This window comes from Hydra vulgaris, chromosome 14 (assembly GCF_038396675.1).
Source record: "Hydra vulgaris chromosome 14, alternate assembly HydraT2T_AEP".
Taxonomy (NCBI): domain Eukaryota; kingdom Metazoa; phylum Cnidaria; class Hydrozoa; order Anthoathecata; family Hydridae; genus Hydra; species Hydra vulgaris.
This window is the reverse complement of record NC_088933.1, coordinates 17,550,001-17,575,497: the sequence shown is the minus strand read 5'-3', so window position 1 is coordinate 17,575,497 and position 25,497 is coordinate 17,550,001. Positions and strand designations below refer to the sequence as shown.

At 26.6% G+C, this 25,497-nt stretch overlaps 2 protein-coding genes and 1 long non-coding RNA gene across 3 annotated transcripts in view; 1 reads left to right on the top strand and 2 right to left on the bottom strand.

The window, feature by feature from the left end:
• Positions 1-9,718: 9,718 nt before the first annotated feature.
• On the bottom strand, positions 9,719-14,480 carry LOC136090532 (uncharacterized). The gene is made up of 3 exons (XR_010643472.1): positions 10,349-14,480; positions 10,211-10,279; positions 9,719-9,903 (listed from the first exon to the last, which is right to left on the bottom strand). It is a non-coding gene; the product is annotated as an uncharacterized LOC136090532 (long non-coding RNA).
• A 9,802-nt stretch (positions 14,481-24,282) lies between these two features.
• The window catches only part of LOC100201759 (lipoamide acyltransferase component of branched-chain alpha-keto acid dehydrogenase complex, mitochondrial), a 37,759-nt gene continuing 36,544 nt past the window's right edge, over positions 24,283-25,497 (bottom strand). Inside the window, exon 13 of the mRNA XM_065818333.1 lies at positions 24,283-24,558. Within this exon, the coding sequence (XP_065674405.1) occupies positions 24,391-24,558 (168 nt within the window). The 3' untranslated portion in view covers positions 24,283-24,390. The remainder of the gene's footprint in view (positions 24,559-25,497) is intronic.
• LOC136090448 (cilia- and flagella-associated protein 251-like) overlaps positions 25,377-25,497 on the top strand; it is a gene marked incomplete at both ends in the record, with an annotated part of 645 nt that continues 524 nt past the window's right edge. The window contains one exon of the mRNA XM_065817117.1: positions 25,377-25,497. This exon is cut by the window's right edge and continues 524 nt beyond it. Coding sequence (XP_065673189.1) covers positions 25,377-25,497 — 121 coding nt within the window.

Below are 25,497 nucleotides of genomic sequence, written 5' to 3'. Positions count from 1 at the left end.
ATCAAATCAAAATGTATTTTAATTCTTCGTTTTAAAAATAAAATCTCCAATTTTTTCTACTTACCTCCATTCATTCTTTTTTAGTTTTTACTAGTTTTTACTAATAGATTTAACACTTAGTTATTTTATGTTATTATAAAATTTATTTTCTTAAACAACCAAAAACAAAAACAACAACAACAGCAACAACAACAACAACAGCAACAACAACAACAACAACAACAACAACAACAACAATACTATAAATAAAAGTAATGTTAATAATAACAATCAAGATATAATTAATTTTGATAATAAAGTTTATTTTTAAACTTTTTAGGGGATACATTTAAATGTTTTTGAAATCTGCTAAAATTGTGTAAACTATTTAAATTTTAACAGATTATACATAATCAATTTTACAAGGAATGGGCGGAATATTCTAAGAATTTAAACCCAAGTTTTAAATAAAAATTGCAATAAATTTTTTAACTTTACTCTCCCAAAGATCAATTAGGCGCTGACAAACTTTTGTTTTTTAAAAGACTTTTTTTATGACTCGGGATTTTTATAATAGATAAAAGCAATATGGTATGGCTATTTTGGTAATTTTTTTCTTATTTACCTTTTTTAAATTATATTATTATAATAATTATTTTTTTTGTTTAAACAATTGCTTAAAAAAAAGAAAATTTAATGCGGGCTATTCAAACTTAGTAGGATAGCATCGAGGGCGGATCCAGCATTTTTTGGTCTTTGAGGTAGCTAACTTCCAGACATGGAGCAAACTCATAACATTTATATATTTATGTCTATGCCAAATAAAAGTGCCTTTCAAAAAATTGCGATGATTGGAGTCTGGGAACAAAAACGGCATCACTTTTTTGTTCCCTTTCCCCACCGCTCCATATATAGTCTGAACCCCCACAATTCGATGGAATTACAAATTTTATTTGGTCATAATTTTTAAACGCTGAAATATTTTGCTATGAAACTTAAAATTTATCGATAAAAATATAACTCTACTTGAGAATAGTACAATAAATATATTATCAACTTGTTGCTCTCACGTTTGGGGTGGGGGAATTATGGTTTATTTTTGTTTCTAAATTAGTTATTACAGGTGCACTAAGAAGTCCTTACATACTTATCACTGAGCACCGTAGAAGAGCATTTAAACAAAAAGTTCCCTTCTTTTTCCTTACCATTATTGCTTATTTTGAAAGAGCCGGCATCGAACCTCGGACCTAAAGCTTTTGACGGGTACCCGGGCACTTGGGTACCAACCCGTTTGATATTGCCCGGGTAGCATTTTTAACTGACGGGTACCCGTAGTTTGATAAGTTTCAAATTCAATTCATTCATTTTTTAAGTTTAAAATTATTTCAAAACAATTTAACAATATTAACTTGATATATAAAAGAAGATCTTGAAGATCTTGATGTTCAAGTTTTCTATAGTTAATTTTTTAATCACAATCAGAATTTCAGAAAATATATAAGTTCTAAAAGTTTTTATGAGTTTCTTATTCAGAAACCCACTTATGTTCAATATTAAGTACAATAAACCACACATTATGTACAATGTTTTCCTTTACGTAAATCGGAACTCCTAAATTTTGTTTACAACTTGTCTCTAAAAAAAAAAATTTAAAAGTCTTTTAAAGAAATATAAGTTTCAGTTAAGCAATTTTTATTATTATACTTAAATTATTACAATTTGTTTAAAAAAAAAATTAGAAAAAAATTTAGTTTTTTTAATGTGAGCACAAAAAGATTATTTTAAACAACTAAAATGTTATAAGAAAATAGTGTTTCTCGATTTGCAACAAGTTTATGCTTTGTAAAAGCTATTTGTTATTGTTTCTTCTTTATACTTTACCTTTAGAATAATTGCAATAAAAAGAAATGTAATTAACTTTATAGAAATTTGTTATGCAGACCGAATCGATAAGAACAACGTTAAGTGCAAGCTCTGTGAGGCAATTTTAGCTGAGAAAGGTGTTAATACAAACATTATCCTTCACCATATTTCTAGTACACATTATGCAAATATTGATAGCACCGACAGTTTAAACACAGCAAACATATCGTCTTCTTTTACAGCTTCGCGACCTAGAATGACCAAGGAAAGAAAACTAGTGATGGATCAGAAAATAGCAGACTCGTCGCTTGTAATGCATGCCCAATAAGTTTAGTTAAAAGTGCTGCGTTCCTTAGCTAATTGATTTACACAGATCGAAACGTTGTTAAAGCTCGTTTAACTACTACAATACTAATTTAAAAAATTATCCGTTTATCATTGTTTTGTTTGTTACATGGAATAAATATTTGAAAATAATATTTTGTTGTTTGTTACATGGAATAAATATTTGAAAATAATATTTTGTTGTTTGTTACATGGAATAAATATTTGAAAATAATATTTTGTTGTTTGTTACATGGAATTAATATTTGAAAATAATATTTTGTTGTTTGTTACATGGAATAAATATTTGAAAATAATATTTTGTTGTTTGTTACATGGAATTAATATTTGAAAATAATATTTTGTTGTATGTGACATGGAATAAATATTTGAAAATAATATTTTGTTGTTTGTTACATGGAATAAATATTTGAAAATAATATTTTGTTGTTTGTTACATGGAATAAATATTTGAAAATAATATTTTGTTGTTTGTTACATGGAATAAATATTTGAAAATAATATTTTGTTGAATAGTAAGTACCAGCAAAAGTAAAAGCCTCAAAAAAAGCTGACAAGGTTATGTATGACTTTGTAGGTAATTAAAAAAGATAAGATGACAAGGTTATGTATAACTTTGTAGGTAATTAAAAAAGATAAGCTGACAAGGTTATGTATAACTTTGTAGGTAATTAAAAAAGATAAGATGACAAGGTTATGTATAACTTTGTAGGTAATTAAAAAAGATAAGCTGAAAAGGTTATGCATAACTTTGTAGGTAATTAAAAGTTTGAGCTTTATTCTACTGCATTCAGAAAAGTTAAGTTTAAGGATAACAAGTCTTAAAGTATAATCTTTATAAGGAATACGACATCTTTTGCAGACACTTCTTTTAATAAATTCATTCGAAACCTTTTAAAATAGGTCGAGCATAAACTTTGCAGCCTTTTATCAAAAGTTTAAGATCGTTACTGATAAAGAATTTAATAATAAGTAATTAAGCAAAAGAATTTATTTTGCCTGCTATAAAAAAATTGTAATTCAAAAATTTTAAATTGGAAGACACAACTATGGCAATATCTTTGTGTTCAATAAGTGTATTAATGTTCAGTGAATACAAATGTGCTTTACATAATGATGACGATATTTTTTATAGATATATTAAGTTGACAACTATTTGACCTTTTTTTTTTTGAAATTTTAGGCAAGGTGATTATTGTTTCCTCTTTCTCAAAGTTTATATAAATGATATCCGCTATCTTTTAAAAGGATAGCGGATATCATTTATATAAACTTTGAGAGAGATGGAAACAATAACCACCTTAACCAATAATCACTTAAATACTAAAAGTTTTATTATTAACAGCAGTGGTCATGAAAACATACTGCAAAACTATATCTCCGCTACTGTGTCAAACAATGCCAACATTGCTAAAGCCTCTGTTGCTACTGCAGTTGATAATGCTATATTGGAGATAAACAAGGCTTCAACAAGTAAAGGTAATTACAGGTAAATATTTGTTGAATTAAGTTTAGCTAATTTTCCACACAATTTAATGTCCTTCCCAAGACAGACACCAACAAAATTAGTAACAAAACAAAAAGCATTATTTAGTTAATAATTAACTATTCATGCAGTAAATCATTGAAGAATATAATGGTGAAATTACACAAAATGATAAAATGTGAAAAGCATTCAATTAATTAATAATTATAAAGTAACATAAAAAACTTTTAAAACTTAGGTAGACGACCAAAAAATTTAAAAGCACGTTTGAAGTTTGCAAAAGCTCAATAGAGTCAAACAAAAGAATGGTGGCAAAGAATATTATGGTTGGAAAAGCTTATAACTTGAGTCTATTTATGTTTAAATCAAATAAGAAAGCTTTGCAAAAATTTGCCGTGATTACAACTTGTCAACAATAAAAATCCTAAAACATGAGTCCCTCAAACCCCAAATGCGAAGGAAATAGTTAACTAAGTTTTGTAATATACCTACTCTAAACTAAATTTGTATTTATCAAATACTAAAATTACACCAGTTTCAAACTCATTAAATTGTATAATCATCAAGTATTTTGGTGTTTAAAAATTATCTAAAGTTTCTAAACCCCAAATAACTTGATTTGTTTGATATGTTTATATGCCCCTTAAATTATGACTATCTAAAGTTTCTGAACCCTAATAATTTAATTAATTTGATATGTTTATACGGCCCTTAAAATTAGTGTCACAAACATGCCTGATTTTGCTCCATATCTAAAAGTTATCTTTCTCAAACATCAAAAAAAACCGATCACTATACTAATAAACATAAAAAACTTTATGGTATTAAAAATTCTCGTTTTAGTTTTTATTGCGTCTTTGTATAAAATATTATCTTTCAATTGAGCTATTGCAATATTATTTGGTAAGTTAAGTCGAATAAACTGATTTCGAATGATGATACATTTAAATGGTTTTTTGAATTACAATCACGGTCGTTTGCAGGAGGAAAGTTATTATACGCATGCGCAGGGGATTTACATTTATTAAAGAATTTTTAAAATGGCTACGGTAACAGCGTTAAAAAACTACTCATTGACAACGAGTAGTTTGTTCAATTTTAGATAATTAAATAGGTTTTTAACTAGTTTTTTCATGAAATTATTTTGAAAATAACTTGTAGCTGTACGAAGAAATTTTTCAAATAATATACAAGACCTCTGATTGTGAATAATATCCACTTTCAGCTAAAGCAACTTTAGTATTTTTGTTTACAATTTTTAAACCTTTTTTAAAATATTTTTGAGCGTAGAAATTTTTTAATTTAAATTTATTCAGCAAGATGAACCTTTTATCTTTTTTTCATTTTTTGCTTATATGAGGATTCAATTTTTTTTGCAGGGTTAAAAGAAAATCTTAATCATTAAACTTTTGTAACCTGTTGCTATGGTACTCTTTTCCCATGTGGCTATATATAAATATAAATATATATATATATATATATATATATATATATATATATATATATATATATATATATATATATATATATATATATATATATATGTAAATTAGTAAAAAACACTTATCTAACTTTTTTCTTCAACTTTAAGTTTCACCATTGCTGGATCATCAGGAAAAGTTAATAAATTTGAAAAAAATTCAATTTATAGAAAAAATTATTTTACAGGAAGTTATAAATTATAACTAAAAATAAAAATATATTTTTTTTAAATTACTATATTTTTTTGGTTAACGGGAAGTTACAGAAAGTAATTATTAAGTAAATTTCTTTGGAATGGGGATAATTTAATTTGGTCATTTGTTTTTATAATTTTTTAAGAGGAATTTATTTTCGTGTTTACATTTAGAAATTAATTCAAATTTTTAATTTAATAAATTTTCCTGATTTAAATGAGTAATTATTTCAAATTTTTCTTGCAAACATAACATACATATTTTGGAAATGTTATCATTTAGCAGGGCATTTAATATTGCTCTGCTCTTTAAGAACATTGAACACTCTATTTATAAAATACACTAACATAATTTACACACACACACACACACACACACACACACACACACACACATATATATATATATATATATATATATATATATATATATATTAGGTCCCTGCAAATCGACATTTTTTGTTTCGAATTGAATCTCAAAGCAGGTCTTGATTCGCGAATCGAATCAGCAATTCGCGGTAAACCAAATTTAAGCATTTTTTTTTCCAAAAAAATAAAAATATTTCTTTAATTAAATTCTTTTTGCCCGGATTATATTTTTGGCGTTTGTTTAAAAGTGATATTAGAACTATTTTCATTTACTCTTACTCCAATTATGGTAAAACCCATTTCAATTACATTTTAGCTTTAGAAATCTAAAAAAATAGCGACATTCGCAAAATAAAATATGATTCGAAAAAACTTGATTCTTTTTTTTCGACTCAATCGAAGCAACACTTGATTCGCGAATCGAATCGATTTGCAAGGCCCTTATATATATATATATATATATATATATATATATATATATATATATATATATATATATATATATATATATATGTCTATATATATATATGTATATATATATATATATATATATATATATATATATATATATATATATATATATACACACACAGAAATACATTATATTATTATGCACTCTTATTTATGATCAAAATTTTGAATGTTATTATTCCAGGCTTTCGATTTAGTCAATAACGTCAAATAAATCAACTGTATTGCCTGCTTCAAAGCAATACCATTGGTTATGTTTTTGATTTTATTAATTGAATGCTATAATTTTGATTCTATCTATTGAATCTTCAGTCTGGTTTTGTACATATTGATTCAAAATTAATAAATTATGATAAAAATTGATTTATAACAAACAAATATAGTATATATTTTTTTAGTATTCCAACCATATTTGAGTCTTGAAAAGGAAACTAACCTTGTAAAGAAGGGAAAAATAAGCTAAAGCAGAAAGACTTTTTCTTGGAACTCGATATAAATATTTTTTGTATTTCTTGTTTAAATTTTTTTATTTTTTAATGTTTTTTAGCTTGAAACTGTTAAAATCAATATGAATATATTTAGAATATTTTTTACATAAAGATTGAAGGAATGAAAAATGTATTTTATGCATGAAAGATATTTATATTTTTATTTGAATTATATTTTGATCTTTTATTTTGTGTTGAAATACATGCAACAGTCAACATTTTAATGAGAGAATTTGTTTTGTTACTTGCTAATGAATCTTCATATAATAAATATTCTTGACATTGAGGACATATTGCTTTACTAATTGGCTTGAACTTAATATTTTCTACAATACAAAAAAAGCAGAAAAGATGCTCGCATTTTTTTAAAGTTAAAGGTTGCTTTGAAATTTTACCGTATATATTACATAAGCAATGTTGTAAATGTGGATTTAACTCATTATTTAGCTCTGATATATCTATGTCTTTATCTTGTATTATGGTTATTGCTTCTTTTATGGTAGTGAACATTGCAAATGTTCACATTTTTGAATCAATTTTTTTCATCTTACTTTATTTCTAAATTATTGTTTAGAAACTACTAAACCTTTTCTAAGCTTTTTTACTGATTGGTAAGTAAAACAATCATCACAGTGTGGTTTCCACTTAGTACAGAGACCAAGGGCAGTTGATGTTTTTCTTGAAAGCACATTGTTCATTTTACAATAACATTTTTTACACATTTTTGGAGGATGGACAATTTCCAAATCTGTCATTTCAACATGAAACAGCTTCTCTAATTTTACTTTAAGAATTTCTCCTATAAAATAATGCTTTTTACCAAGTAACTGTCCAAAAACTCTGCAAATGAGTTTAATATTTTTGTTGTGAAGTTCCATTTTATTTAATATTAGACTATATAAAAAATTGTATATATATATATTATAAACAAATTTATTTTTTACAAATCCTTGTAATTCATCCATATTTATCAACCAATTCCTATTTATTTATTCTCTTTTTGAGATCTCTTTCTCTATTTATCTTTATATATATATATATATATATATATATATATATATATATATATATATATATATATATATATATATATATATATATACACACACACACATCGGAAAGGAGTACCGTAGCAACAGGTTACAAAAAGTTAACGATTAAGATTTTATTTTAACCCTGCAAAAAAAATTGAATCCTCATATAAGCAAAAAATGCAAAAAAGATAAAAGGTTCATTTTGCTGAATAAATAAAAATTTTAAAATTTCTACGCTCAAAATTTTTTTAAAAAGGTTTAAAGATTATAAACAAAAACAGTAAAAGTAGCTTTAGCTGAAAGTAGATTTTATTCACATTCAGTTGTCTTGTATTTTATTTAAAACATTTCTTAGCAGTTGCAAGTTATTTTCGCAATAATTTCATTTAAAAAAATAGTTAAAAGTCTATTTAATTATCTAAAATTAAACAAGTTACTCGTTGTCAATGATAAGTTTTTAAAACATAGTATCCGTAGCCATTATTAAAATTCTAAATTATTTTTAACTCTACTGCGCTTGCGTATAATAACTTTCCACTTATTTCTAAAGTCTAAACGACCGTGCAATTTAAAAGATTAATATTTGCTTTGGACTGGAATAAAATAAGAACAATTTTTTGTATATAAAAATTATAAACTTAAATTTAAAAAAATTCTTTTTATGGAAAATCATGCTTTTTTAGGTAGTAAAGATGATGGTGTGGTGCCCCCTCTGCCTCTAGATACGCCCAGCGACCCGGGGTAAATTTACACTTGTAGCCCTTAGATCTATCTTTTAATACCAATTTATAAGCATTTAAATAAGAATTGACAAAGTTATAACACCTTAAGTGAAAAATTAAGTTTGATAGTTTTTTCACCATTAAAAAACTGTATTAATGCTCTTTCCAACGATTTGCAAAAATTTAGTATTTTATCAATTTAAAAATTTTATGTTACATACCTAAAACAGTTAGGTTAATATGTATATTATCAATAAAAGCTTTATTTATCATCGAGAGAATAATTAAAATTAAAAAATTTCATTGCGTTTTCCAACGCGACAATGAAAACCTTACCTAGAACATTTTGTAAATGTGTACATTTTTTTTAGTGTTGTTACGACTATCGACTAAATCGACTAATATATTTACTAAAGTTGACCAAAATCGACTAATAAATTTTTAAAATTGACTTAGTAGACTAAAGATCGAATTATGGGAATAATTTATTTTCTTAAAATAAATTGTCATAAAAATAATTAAGTAATTTATTTTCGCTACCTATTTTTTAACATCATATCATTTAAATGTTAATGAATCAAAAAAATACGAGGAACGGCAGCTTCGACAACTGGATAATTTATTCCCAGTCCCCAATGATTTAGGGCTGCCTTAAATACTGGCTATATATCAAAGTCGTTACAATCATATTTAGAATGTGATCGTATCCCAGTGAAAAAGCGCACATGGGATACGCGTGGATTTTTTCCATATGTAACCCATGTGGGGATTATTATTTTGTCCCATGTGGGTTTCATATGGTAAATCCCACATGGATTCCATATGGTAAATCCCATATGGGATACGCGTGGGTTTTTACCATATGTAACCCATATGGGCATTAATATTTTGTCCCATGTGGGTTTCATATGGTAAATCCCACATGGGTTTTATGTGGTAAATCCTACATGGGATATAGGTGGAAAATACTTCATGTTATAGATCTTAAATGCCACATATTTTAATCCAAATGGTATAAAAGTAGTCAATACTAGACAAATGAAGGTCCGAATGCTTCTATGATAATTTTTAAAATTCTTTTAATTTAAAAATTACTTAAATAGTAATTTAAAATTAATCATCGAGGCTTTCAGAGAGGTTTAACTTAATCTTGTATTTGCTACTTTATCCCATTTGGTATTCAAAATGTGTAGCATTTTTGATCTTTTACATGTGATGTTTTCCACCTATAACCTGTGCGATTTACCTTAAACTATTATGACGAAATTTTATAAAATTAAAAAACGTGTTGCAAAATGAATTTATTTCAAAATAAATGCTATTAATTAATACATCCAAAATGAATATTAAAAATATTTTTATTTTTTTTTTGCGATTTACACGTCGTTTTTTATCGATTGAATTAATTAAATCGCTTCGGCTTGCATAATACCAAGTTTTTTAGTATCTTCTAACTTTCTTAAAATATTTTCTAAAAAAAATAAATAAATACAAATATATATATATATACATACATATACATATATATATATATATATATATATATATATATATATATATATATATATATATATATATATATAAAGAGAGAGAGAGAGAGAGAGAGAGAGAGAGAGAGAGAGAGAGAGAGAGAGAGAGAGAGAGAGAGAGAGAGAGAGAGAGAGAGAGCAATTTTAATAAGTAACCTTATTAGTCTAGCAATTTTAATTATTAGCCAGGTTGAAATCATTAATGACTACAACATTTCACAAATAATTATTTTCTAATTTATTACTTACAATGACTAACGTATTATGGGTAATTGAACACATATTATGCGTAATGAGCTTGAACCCATGAGGAGAATCCTGAAAAAAAGTGATCAATTAGGATAAGTAGTTAAACAAAAAAACAAAAACAAAAATGTAAAAACCTACTTTTTCAATGATGTAGACCTTGGGTGCAATAGCCAGTGGATGCAAAAATATCTTTACTTTTTCGTCATACACACGGCCTTCTATAATAACAGGCCTTGACATCGCGCAAAATGCCGTAAAAACTGAAGGCCGATTAAGCTTTCACTTTTACTTATATGATATATTTTTATATTAGGTTGGGTGTAATGGCAGTCTATGTTTTCTAATAATAATCTCTAGTAAAGACGGAAATATAAAAAGAAAACCAAAAAATTGTTAAAAGATAATCATATTTTTCGTATTTCAAATTTCATTAAGAAAATTTATGTAATATTAAATAGTATCAATAACAAGCAGAACTATAACAAAGTATATATCTATATATTAGAAAGATAACTGTATTTTTAATTTTTTTTGCTAAAAATGGTAACAATAAAAATTACCAACAATAAAAAACACCAACAAAAGTCGATTCAAGCAAAAAAAAAGTTTTATCAATATATCTCAACAGGGTCAATATTTACAAATCCAAACATATTGAGAGACATATAGGCTAATGAGAAAATAAAAAACATAACAAGTAAATAGCATAATAAAATACAAAACTAATTTTCACATAAATTATGATAGCTTTAGTACTTTGGGAGTGGTAATTAGTGAGTAATTCTTTAGCAGTTTTTTTGTGATTTTAAATTTATATTTAGCAGCAATGAACCGAAACTGAGTAACACAGAATGTTCTGCATAAAGGGTCAGTAGCACCTTGAACCCATCTATATATATATATATATATAAAAAAAAGCAAAATATTGACCATTAGACAAGAGTATCAGAAGGAATTTCAAGTCCGCCTCTGTTTAGGCTATACAGATAACTTCCATATTTATAATAATAATTGGTAGAATCATCATAAATTTTTATTTCGCTTTTTTGCACATAGCCAGCTATGTAAACTATAGCCACTAATGGAGATTTATTAACTGAGCTTTCAAGATCATGTATATTATCTAGAAGTTCTTTTTCATCAGTAGAAATATCTCTAAAACATGTCACAAGTATGACCATCGATACCATTAACAGGAATGTTAAGTTGTAATATCAATTCAGTATGTTGAATATTAATTTTTTCAATTACAGATTTAGCGTTTATAAAGTAAGTACCTCCAGATCCCTGTCGAAGCTTAAAAAAAGCTTTTTTAAGTGGATCTGTTGAAAACCAACCTAATAAGACATACTTTGCTCCATTACTCAACAAAGTTTCTACGAGATCAATAAAGCCATAACATGAATGCGCTATTGCATTGCTAGTATCTAGCGTAAGCTGTTTTACACGCTTACCTGTAGGTTTTATAAAATTTGACAGTTCAGCAACATCTCATAGCAGTTGTAACTGTTGATCACCAACTGAGTGGATTTCTCCGCATAATTCATTTCTAAACCCAATGCCAGCACCAGGTGCTTTGACATTACCAACATTCGAAAAAAAAAATATTTTTTCAATAAATACAGCAGTACCTTCAAATGCTTTATTTTCAATCTCTAGATGCGTTCTTAATGCAGCTACTGTTTCTTCACAAAAAACAGACAAACAAAACTTTACAGATTGTCTCTCTATTGGTTTTGGATAAACTGATTTAGCTGTAAGTTTAGAGAGTTTAAAAAGACAATTGCACTCAGTTTTTAAATTAAAGTTTTAGATTAAAAGAACTGGCTTTGGCTAAGTGGAGTGATTTAGAAAAGTTTATAAATTACTCCACTTAGCCAAAGCCAGTTCTTTATTGTTTAAAAATTAAAGTTTGTCAGTCTTTTCAGTCAACCAATTATTTCGTATAGATTTTATGAGATGCACATAATCATTAAAAAAATATATACCTGATCTTGTTAACCATGGTTTACTATCAACTGTTTTAAACATTCCAAAAAATCTTTGATTTACACGGTTACCACCAGTAATTATTACCAATGTCTTACTATTTTTAATATTATTTATCGTATGAACAATTTGTTGACATTGAGCAAACTGAAATTCAGAGGAACAATTTGCAACAGGTTGAGCTCTACATATAAATTCTGGACCTCCAAAAAGACATTTAATCATAAATGATAAAATTGTTTTAGCTAACTTTTCAGGGTAGTTTACTGCTTGACCAAACAAAGCACCTCTTTAGTAAAGTAATGAAGCTTTGACATAGACCTCATCAATTAGTAGTATGGAAGTTCTTTTCAATGGATTTAAATTCATAAAAATACTATTTATGAAACTTAGGTCCTCCATTGAGCTTATTTTTGAAGTCAATCTTGTTAAAGTCCTTATACTTGACAACTTGTAGTCAATACACAAACAATCATATAAACTTCGTCGCATAGCAAAATACTCATATGCTCTACATATAATATCTGGAGTATATAAAACTTCACCAACATTAACTTTTCTCATAGCATTAAGGTGTTCGAATAGAATATTTAACTGAAGCGAACTTTCTTTATTTTTTAAAAATCTAACTGCTTCAAATAAAGCTGATTTTGTTTTTATTAACTTTAATTTGTTTAAGCTAAAGATGAAATATTACAAGTTGTGCCATTATGGTTAATTACAAATGAATAATCATTGAAAATTACTAAAATAAATAATGGAACACCAACTTTGTACAATTTTGATTGTATGTGTAAACTTTTTTTATTAAGCTGGAAAACAATAACATCGTTATTATCACTTAACAAAGATTGAATATCGTCAAATATAAGTTCATCCTCTTATAGAAAATCATTTAACTCATCTGGTAAAATGCTTAGAAAACCGCTTGAAGTTACAGTTTTTCTAACTTAACTTGCTGGTGTGGCTAAACAACTAGGCGGAAAATTTTAAAAACAGATGGTGGGTTTAAAGGTTGTTGCTTCCCATATTTGCTTTCAAAAGGTGCTTCATTTGGCCAATGAAGTTGACATACTGCTGTATAGTCTGTAACAATAAAACCAGTTCTTGGGATAGCTTCACTACATCTTTTTTTCTTCTCTAGATTCTTCGGGAATTTATAAATTGACATTTTTGTTGTAGTTGAGTATTGATATTGTAGTTGTATAAATTGATATTTTTGTTGTAGTTGAGATAGTTCGACTTGCAAAGAGATACACAGCATTTTAAAGGCATTTTAATTATTAAAAAAACTTACCGTTAGTTTGACAATACTATTATCTTATAATGTAACGCCTTGAACCTTACAACATTATCGTCTTGAAGTTGCAATATCTAATTTATAAACCAATCAAATTTTAAAGATTTATTAAAAAAAGCATGAACACAAGCTTTTGTCTAATGTTAAAAGATGAAAATGTAAACACAGTTTTAGGAATTGGCCTTCAATTTAACAACTTTGTTGCGCGATGTCAAGGCCTGTTATTATAGAAGGCTGTGGTCACACATAATATAATATTCTGAAACTAATAAACAAACATCTAAATTTCTATAAGTAAATTTATTCTTTGATCATTGCCTTCATATCCTATCTTAATTTCATATCATAATCTATTATGGTATTATTTATATAACATATCACAACAATGTTATTAAATTTGTGATGTTCAAATATCATATGAACATTCTCTAACATATTCATATGATATTTGAATATAGTTCTTGAGTATATTATCTGCAAACAATTGACTGATGCAAGTTCAAATGTTGTCAAAAACCAAGCATGCATGCATGGGACACTGCAGTGTCCCACAAAGAAATGCTGGTTTGAAAGTCAAATTTTCTTTATTAAAAAAAATAAAATAAAATAAGAGAGAGATATGGAGGTTTCTGTAACTTTTTATGCTCCAAAACTTTTAACTTTATATATAATAAAGTTCATAAAACTTTAGGGACTTACGAAGTACATTGAGGAACAAAAACAGGATATTTACAGAAAAATTTTTAATCTGGAGTACCATAGTGTAATTGGGAATAAAGTCTCTGGGTCCAGTATTCAAAGTAATACGATCTAAAGTAATATATAAATTAAATAAAATGCTTTAAAATTCATGCAGTTATACATATAACTCCTGATAGTTAACTATATGTATAACTAGTTATACATAATATTTATTATATAAACTTATTTTTTAAGGTTATGCTTGAACAAATTAGTACCAATTAATTCAAATTCAAGATTTAGTTCAAGTTCAAGTTCTTATTTGTTCATTGTTTTTTCACTATTTTATATTTATTTGTTCAAATTTGTTAACTAGTACTAATTCTTACTACAGTAAGAATGTTTATCATTGTTGAACGTGATTTTATTAGTAACTTAATTTTACTTTCAACATATTTTGACAACACCCTTTACATTTTAAATGATGACAGCTTTACTTTTCTATTGATGTTAAATTTATTACGTTTCAATAACTCAGATTGAATTTTAACTGAATTATTGTAAGCTTTGTAAGGGTTTGTTGTATATCAAATGGTGTTGTAAATAAAGTAAAAAGAATATATATATATATATATATATATATATATATATATATATATATATATATATATATATATATATATATATATAGTATTTAGGCTATGGGATCATCCATAAATGATGCCAGTAGATAGAGGGGCAGTGTGAGTTTGACAATAATTGACAATGGGGAGGGGAAGTTGAGACCAAAATAATGTCAAATAAAAAATTGAATTAAAAAAAAAAAGTAACACATTTTATTTAAAAAAAAAGTACAAAAACAATATATGCTAGCTATGAGCAGGTTTTAGAGGTATTTACACCAACAATGTGGTCTAAAAACTTCTTGCTTTTGTTGCTTAAAACTGTAGTACTGTTGAGAATAAATGTATAATTGAACCAGAAAAAAATTGATGGTATATGCATTTTTTATATTATATTAACAATTCAGATATACCATCATAATATGATCACAAAAACTGACATCATTTTCAATGGGAGATGGCAAAAAATTGACTGAGTTTGATAAAGGGTGGTGTTCAATAAAAGGGTCATCATCTGACATCATTATGCATAGATGACCCTATGATTTAGATAAAATAAGTAATCAATTTGCCATATTCTCTTAAGAAAGTGTAAGAAAAAAGCATTGTTATGCTGATAACTTACCTATTGAGCAAGCTTTGACCACCTATTTTATAAATTTGAGAGACAGAAGTGTAAGTGCGAATCGCAAAAGAACTAATAACAATGCTCTAAATTGATTTTAACTTTGTCGACCAACATTAAAATAGTATTTAGAAATAATAAATAAAGTTTACATGATTTTTATAATTTGTATTTACATCCATTAATTATCAGTTGTCAGTCTCTATTTTATAAAATGAATTATATATATATATATATATATATATATATATATATATATATATATATATATATATATATATATATATATATATATTTGTATATATATATATATATATATATATATATATATATATATATATATATATATATATATATATATTTGTATATATATATATATATATATATATATATATATATATATATATATTATTTTTACTTTATTTACAACACCATTTGATATACAACAAACCCCTACAAAGCTTACAATAATTCAGTTATGATTCAATCTGAGTTATTGAAACGTAATAAATTTAACATCAATAGAAAAGTAAAACTGTCATCATTTAAAATATAAAGGGTGTTGTCAAAATATATTGAAAATAAAATTAAGTTACTAATAAAATCACGTTCAACAATGATAAACATTCTTACTGTAGTAAAAAATAGTACTAACTGATAAATTTGAACAAATAAATATAAAATTAACAAAAACAATGAATAAATAAGAACTTTAACTTGAACTTTAACTAAATCTTGAATTTGAATTAATTGGTACTAATTTGTTCAAGCATAACCTTAAAAAATAAGTTTTTATAACAAATTATATGTATATCTAGTTATACATATAGTTAACTATCAGGAGTTATATGTATAACTATATGCATTTTAAAGCATATTATTTTATTTAAACATTACTTTAGATCATATTACTTTGAAAACTGGAGCCAGAGGCTTTATTCCCAATAACACTGTGGTACTCCAAACCAAAAATTGAAAAGTTTCTGTAAATATTCTGTTATTGTTCCTCAATGTAGTTCGTAAGTCCCTTAAGTCTTAAGGACCTTATTATATCTAAAGTTAAAAGTTTTGGAGCATAAAAAAAGTTACAGAAACCCATCTCCATCCTATTTTTTTCTTTTTTAATTAAAGAAAATTGGGAATTCTTTAACTTTCAAACCTGCATTTCTTTGTGGGACACTGCAGTGTCCCATGCATGCAAGATTGGTTTTTGACAACATTTCAACTTGCATCAGTTAATTGTTTGCAAATAATTTACTCAAGATCTATATTCAAATAACTATTATATTATCCTGATAATACGTCTATTTGCACAAATCTTAATCTTATTTCTATAAAGAAAGATAAACATTATTCGTGGTACTTACATACTTGCTTGCCATTCTCTATATTATTATAAAATATTTTCACACAATATAAACGTAACACAATGCAATGTCGATTGAAAAAATTTTTTTTTTTAGTTTTTTTTTTAAAGTTTTTTTCTAGTTTCCAGCTTTCAAATTAATTTCCATGCAAATCCCACAGGAAACCCACGTGGGATTTCCCATTCGTGCAAATACCATATGGTTCCCACATGTAACCCATGTGGGATTACCCACATGGGTTTAAGGTGACAAATTTCCATACGGATACCACATGGGAAAATCCGTCCCACGTAAATCCCATCAATCCCACACGGAACCCACGCGTAACCCATGTGGGACGCGGTTTTATTTTTCACTGGGATAGATTAAATTTAGATTTTGGAGCTTCACAACCTAATTTTGCCACAATAAATAACCGATAGTTTAAATAGATATGATTTTTTTCTTTTTTTCTTTTGTGTGTTGGTGCTATTAGTCACCGGTGATGGTTCATCAGTGTCAAGCAGCTTTTTACTGAGAATGATTTGCCGGATCATTTTATCGCAACTATATAATTGGCATTCCCATTAAAGTTAAACCATGTTATAAGTTTAGGTTGTAGTAAAAATCTATCTATATAAACTTCTAAAAAACAAATACCTGAGCTGGTTATCTTTGTAACTTTTTTGAGTGTTTTTAAAAGTATGATACATAATTATAGTTGAATCAAACTGATGTAACAGCCAACAAATAATGTGTGCTGTAACACATTATTTGTATTTGTAACATGAGCTGGTTATCTTTGTAACTTTTTTGAGTGTTTTTAAAAGTATGATACATAATTATAGTTGAATCAAACTGATGTAACAGCCAACAAATAATGTGTGCTGTAACACATTATTTGTATTTGTAACATAAATTAAACAAAAACGATCACATTGTAGTAAACATATTGTGGGTGTTCTGAGGTTCCCGACCTAGTTCATTGAAGTGCATATTATAAGTATTCGGAGGGTCCCGACTTAGTTCATTAAAGTGCATATTGTGGGTATTCTGAGGGTCTCGACCTATTTCATTAAAGTGCATATTGTGGGTATATTGGCAAAAGACGTTAACTCAAAAGTTCCTGTTAAGACATTTAAAACTTTTTTTAATTTAAAAAAATTGCTTTTGGTGTAGACATTTCAATACACCATAATGTTAACTGTTTATTTAAGAAAATATATATATATTTTTTAACTTAAAAGCTTTTAGCCTATATAAAATACTTGTTTTATGAGTAAATGTTAAATATATTTTTTATAACCAGAGAAAAGATAATGTTTTATTCGACTTAGTGTACTTTGCCTGTTTGTAGAGCGTCGTAAACTTTAAAATACCCTGCATCATTAAGTTAAAACTGCCAATTTTTGTCTTAACGTCTTTTGCAATCGTTTTTTTCAATGAACTAGGTCGGGATCTTTAAAATAAGAGAGTAGAAAATATTAGTTAAATGATTTAAATAAATCAAGTTAAATTAAATGAAAATATGAAAAGATTTTATGGTCTTCACTCGACTTTTAGTCAATTAGTAGGATGTCCATAGTCGATTAAATCGACTATTCGTTTTTTCTTAATCGACTTATTTCTGTATATATATACAGAGCCGGCTCGTGTAACATATTTTATGTGTGCGAGAATAAATTAGGTGTTTTTTATATTTAAATTCCAAGCACGCTTGCTCGCGAAAAATGTATTTTTTTTAAAATCGTAAAACAATATATATTACAAATAAAATAACTTTCATAACAATTTTATTGATTTTAAACATATTTTTAGTTATAAAACGGAACATGCCTAACTTTAGATTTTGCAAAATTTAATCTTAAAGTATCGATATCTACAGATTCAGCAATGATGTTTTCAATGGAAATTATTGATAAACCATTTAAACGTTCCTGGCCCATTGTTGATTGCAAATAGTTTTTTATTAATTTTAATTTGGAAAAACTACGTTCCCCTGTACTCACTGTTACCGGTAGTGTTAATAGTATTCGTAGGGAAATACAAACATTAGGAAACAGTTCTTCAAGCTGACTCATGATCCATTTAAGCACAGATTCCGGTGATTTTTTTCCATCTCTTTTCCGTGATACAAATTAAGTTCCAGAAACAAATCTTCTGAATACACATCTTTTGATTTACCATAAGTCAATACTTTTTCCAGTAATTTATTAATTATGTCTTCTTCTCCTATTTTATCAATATCTTTGATACCATACAAAAACTCGAACAGTTCTATTGTACTTGAAAAGCTTTCAAATCGTTCATTTATCGGTTCTTTAGCTATTTTAAAGAGAACATCAAAAAACTGCTTTTTGAATTCTTATCTGGTTGTATATCATCATCTTCTTCAAAAGGTTCATTATCAAAAAATATTTTTCTTTGTATTGCTCTTTCATGTGAAATAGAAATGAATTCGTCAGTCAAATTTGCATCATTAGCAAGAATTTTGGCTTTTGAAATATATATTTTGTAAGAACCTTCAGTGTGTTTAGTAACAAAAAAATTCATAGTTTTCTTTAATGCGTTTGCAGCAGTCTTCACGTATGGAGTTTGAGATTGTAATAGTTTGCTAGTACAATTAATTTCAGTAATACATCGTGCCAAACCACAACACCATATATGAATTCAAAATTGTCTAGTTTTGATGCAAGTGATTTCAGCAGTTAATCTAGTAATAGAATCTTTTTCAATGTTAACAACTTCTTTCAATGCACAATAAATTTCTTTTGATCCAAATTTTTGTAGTCGCAGAGAATATATTTTGCATAACTTGAATGTATAATGAAGTCCATTGAAATGGAGTTAGTACCTTTTGCATTTTTAGTCATAGATCTAGAAAGGCCTATATATATTGTTTCTAAGCAGAATTTTAATTTTGCGCCTTTTAATGCTGCCCCTGTGTATTTCGCACACTTCGCACGCGCCACGAGCCGGCTCTGTATATTTATAATATATTATATTATATATTATAAAATAAATAAATATCGATAATAATTCGAGTTCTCTTTTTACTAATTATTGATTCTTTTACTAGCACTTTTGGGTTCGATTAAAAACAAAAAAATATGTATGTTTGTAATTAAAGCTGTTTAAAACAATGTTACATAACAAAACACGGATTCTTATTAATAATTATTACTAATGATATTAATTTAGAATTACAACGTTCTGCAAGTAAAATAAAAAATGAAATTATAAACCAAAAAAAACTTTGATTGTTATTTATAAATCTAAAATATACTTAAGATAACTTGTAAATAGCTATTTACAAATTTCAAGTAAAACATTATACGTTTTGGACGTCTTTTGAACGTTCAAAAGACGTCTTATTTAGGTCCTGTGCCCACTGGGTATGAATTATTTTTAAATATTAACATTTTTGTATAAAGTACAATCAAAAAAGCACATTTCGCTGGGCGATTTACCATTTTTATATTTTAATAACCTGCCTAGATATCAAATAGAAATTAAAAAGACAAGTCATTTTAACGTTGAATATTCAACGCTAGTTTATCAACTAAAAATCAACGTTTAAGTTTCATGGAAAACTCCGACGTAAACTTTCTATATCACTTTGACGTTGAAACGACGTCGAATTGTTCAACGTTACTTTATCAACAATAAATCAACGTGGAAGCGACGTTGAAAGTTTCGACGTTAAAAATTTCAACCTTGCTTAGACGTTGACACGACGTTGTTTGCTTGCGTAATTATGATGTAACTACATCTGTAAAATCCAATGATGTAGTTGCATAGATGTTATTACACTTTGATAATTTAAAAGATGTAATTACATCTGTAGAATCCACAGACGTAGTTGTACAGATGTTATTACACTTTAATAATTTAAAAGTTATAACTACATCTGTAATATTTATTTAATTTTTAGATGCTGTTAGACATCAATCAAATTTCAGATGTTGTTGGACAGATGATATTAGATATCAATGAAATTTCAGATATTATTGGACAGATGTTATTAAACCTCATTATCTTTACTGGTGTTGTTGGACAGATGTTATTAGACATGGCAAAAACTGATGTTGTTACCCTGACCCCAAAAAGCATGGACAGTAATCAATGATATATTAGAAAAAAATAAAAATAAAACTTGTTTGCTGCCAAAACAAATCAATATAAGTAATAATGATATATTATGTCCTAAAGAAATATCTAAAGAGTTTAATATATATTTCACAAATGTTGGACTTGATCTAGCTAACAAAGTTATGCCATCCTCTAATTCTTATAAAACCAAACACCGTCAAATGACAAAACATTTTTTGATTTTGACTTGACATTAAAAGAATTTGAAACGACTTTTTCTTCCATAAAAAAAACAAATCATCAGGATTTGACGATATACCCAGTAATATACTAAGTTTAAATAAAAAAGCATAAGTAGACCGTTGTTTTATATACTCAAGCTTTCCTTGGACCAAGGAATATTTTCTGATGTACTAAAACTCGCAAAAGTAATTCCAATTTATAAAAATAATGATCATTCAAATGATCATTATTTTTATAAATTGGAATTACTATATCATCCCTTTCTGTATTTTCAAAGATATTCGAACGTGTAATTTGTAATAGAATCTTTACCCATTAAACGAAAAAACAATTTTTTTTATCCAAAACAATTTGGATTTTAGAAAAATCATTCAACTGAACATGCAATCATTAAATTAGTTGATAAAATAAATAATGGATTTAATGAAAACTAATTTACTTTGGGTATATTTATTGATCTAACTAAAGCTTTTGACACCGTTGATCATTGCATCTTGTTAGAAAAGTTAAACTTTTATGGGGTAATTAATAAGGACTACAATTGGAATAAAAATTAACTTACTGATAGAACACAATACGTTCAAGACGAGCAATATGGAATTCCTAAAATCCCATGTGGAGTACCAAAAGGATCTTATTCTTAGTTTATACTAGACCCATACAATACTATACAATACTAGCCCCTCTCATCTATTCTTAGTTTATATAAACGACTTAAGTAACGTATTAGTCAAATTGAATCCAAGTATGTTTGCAGATGATACAAATCTCTTTCTTTCCAATTGTAGTATCAAGTAATTTTATGATGACGTGAACTTTGAATTAAATAAGATAAATGATTGGTTTACAGCAAATAAACTCTCATTAAACGCTCAAAAAACAAAGTATACATTATTTTATAAAAGCATTTATCTTGGATCCCCCATATTAAATATTTACAATCAAAAGTTAATAAAACCATTGGTATGATGTTGCGAGTTCGTCCATGTGTTAATATGCTATGTCTTAAATTAATTTACTTCTCTTTAATTCATTATTTTATACATACTGTTCAAAAACATGCGTGTAGAATTATATACAGGAAAAAACGAGGGGAGTACACTAAACCCTTTATGAGAGACATAAAAATGATAAATGTTTATGAAAATAAATATTTATCAACACCTAATTTTCATGTATAAATATACAAATAACCTCACTCTAGCTTATTTTATTTTAAATTTTGAAAAAAATATAAATGAAAAGTATTTCCTAATAATAAATCAATCAAATTTCTTTAAACTGCCTAAGAAATTAAATAAATATACAGAGTTTTTAATAGCATTTCGAGGACCTAAGATATGAACAATTTTCAAAAAAAAAAAATGCTAAAAAAATAATTAAGTATCAAGTAAAAAAACATATTTTTAAGTAAAATCTTAATGCACTAAACAATCTTAATGCACGTCTATAAAATGAACATTTATCAAAATGTGTTGTTCATGCTTAAATATAAACTTAGACTTCTCCATAAAAATAGATATGATACTCAAGGAATAGGAAATTTTAATTTATCAAATAAAAAAACAAAACTATCATGTTTCTCTAAAAATACTACAATTACAAAATTACATAAGCCAAATTCTCTGAAAATACTATTTTAAAAACTTGTTCTAGACATAAACAATTTTACGAACGTATATTATAATAATTAGCTGAAAAAAAAACAACTAAAAATTTAACTTCAAAGCAAAGTTTATGTTAGATTTTATTTATATTTCGGACATGTCTGTCAATATATTAAGTATAACAAGCCATGCAAATATATAAATATGTGCACCTTTTCTCTTTAATTATCTAATAGCTTTTTATATGTGACTCTAATGCCATAAGACTTTGCTAAACTTTTTAACAAACTTTGCTAAAAATTTTTAACAAAGTATACAGAAATATTGCAACTAAAAGCGGTTCTTGATGACAAGACCACATGGTCTTCTGCAAGTTTCCCGTATTCTTTTAACAGCGTTACTTTTTTATGTTTTTGCTTTAAGCTGAGTTGTTTCTAATTTTTTTTTTAACTTTTCTTAGTTTTGATTTGTGAAAAAGCTTAAAACAAATATATTACAAAAATTTATACCTAAACTTGTATATATGAAAAAAGTTGTAGATATCCGGAAAAACTACAAGTTAAGTAAAATATCTGGAAAAAGATAGTTCGTGATCTCGACAAATTCAATGAGAACATGGGCGTTTACTCCGAGGTGCAAGGCGAGCGCTTTCATCCAAATATGTCAAACTTTGAACGTTGTTACCAAGGACAGTATAACGAACACTTAACGGGAGCTTCCCAGTACAATTGCAAATCTAGAAAATCTGAACCTTGTTGAGTGGTTTCCGACTGCGTTTGTCTATTCCTTGCGCAATTTTTGTTTTTACCTGATCATAATGACGAAAATGAAAAAAAATCATATAAAAAAGTTTTCTTCGTGCTGTTGTCGTGTAAGCAAAGTTTGTGCTTAATGAAGACATTTTTTTTACAAACTATAGATATAAGCAATTGGAATATTACACTTAGAAGCCAGGAACAAAAATTGTGTCACAGTGTTATAGGCTCTTTATTTAACCGAAATGATAACGATAAATGACAAGAATATACTCTGAAGATAAAGCAAGCTTAAAACCGTTTTAAATACTTTTAATATTTTACAAATCACACTAAATTTAAATTCAACCTATACAATTGTTTTTAGTTCGATCAATAATTTGATGTAAAAAATTGTTTAAATAAAACAAAGTTGTGAGGAGGTTTTCAGCATGCGTTTTTTTAAACACAAACTTAATGTGAATAACTTAACCTCATGGAACGTGATGTGAATAGAGTATAATCTCATTTAATATACCAATTATACTATACCATTGATATTTTTTATTTTATTATGAACTATTTACTATTATATTTAAAAGTTTTCATAATTTTTCACCATAGTATATATATAAAGTAAAACAAACGCATAACAAAGATTTTGTGACAAGACTATTCTATTATTGATTATTTTATCATTTTCTTATTTTCTTTGGTTTTTTATTCAAGACCTACGGTTATTTTAAGACCTACTGGTAATTTTTAATAGCTTACAATTACAAACTACCAGCAATTAGGTTTTCAATAAATTAAACAAAAAAAAAAACTATTATTAAACAAAAAACACTTTTTGTCTTTTTTAAAAGACTAAAGAAAAAAAAATTTTACACGATGCGTATCAATATTAATAAATACATTTAGTTAATATAACATAGAAAAACTACTTTAAATCAAGAATCATAGAAAAAGGATTTTCAAGATGTGATTTCCATAAATTAGAAAAACGCGCCATAGTTGCACCATCTATGATGCGATGATCTGCAGACCAACTAACATTAAATATATTCACTTTTACCAGATTTCCATCAGAATCATATCGAGGTACAGTCTAAAAATAAAGTTAAAAAAAAAGTTTTTAAAATTATTTTAAAATCTCTCTAAAAATGAAACCAAAAAACCTAAACTACATATATAATAGAGCGGATTCATAATAGAGCGGATTCATAATATATAAATGAGCGGAGCACTTTTTGGTGTTTATAATAGCTCACTTCTAGACAGCAATCATTTATGTTTATACTTATGTCAAATAAGGATGCTTTACAAAAAATTGTGATGATTGGAGTCTGGAATAAAAAAGTCCCGAAAAATTGAGGGATAAATTTGAGAGATTAAATTAAAAAAATAAAAGAACTACAAAACAACGGTAGCACTATGAACAACAATAAATAAAAGAAAATTAAAGAGGTTAGATTTAATTTAGCTTACTCATAAATTTCACTACATCACAAGAAATTACTTGATCACGGACCTAAGTTTGTGCTAACACCAAAATCAATACAATACTTAGACATATTTGTTACAGAATCTTAAAATTGCAATATAATAATGAAAAAACTGAGGGAGTTGAGGCAAAATGTTTATGAGGCAAAACAATTTTAAAAATTCGTCGGGCCATTCAAAAGGAACCAATGAACAAAGGATATTTTTTTTCTGATTTTAGTTTTCATTTTCAGGCTCGAAAATTACCAATAAAATTCAAATCATTTAAAAAGATATGCTTATTATATAAATTCACAATTCCGGGAAGAAAAAGAAGAAGAAGAAGAAGAAGAAGAAGAAAAAGAAGAAGAAAAAGAAGAAGAAGAAGAAGAAGAAGAAGAAGAAGAAGAAGAAGAAGAAAAAGAAGAAGAAGAAGAAGAAGAAGAAAAAGAAGAAGAAGAAAAAGAAGAAGAAGAAGAAGAAGAAGAAAAAGAAGAAGAAGAAGAAAAAGAAGAAAAAGAAGAAGAAGAAGAAGAAGAAAAAGAAGAAGAAGACGAAGAAGAAG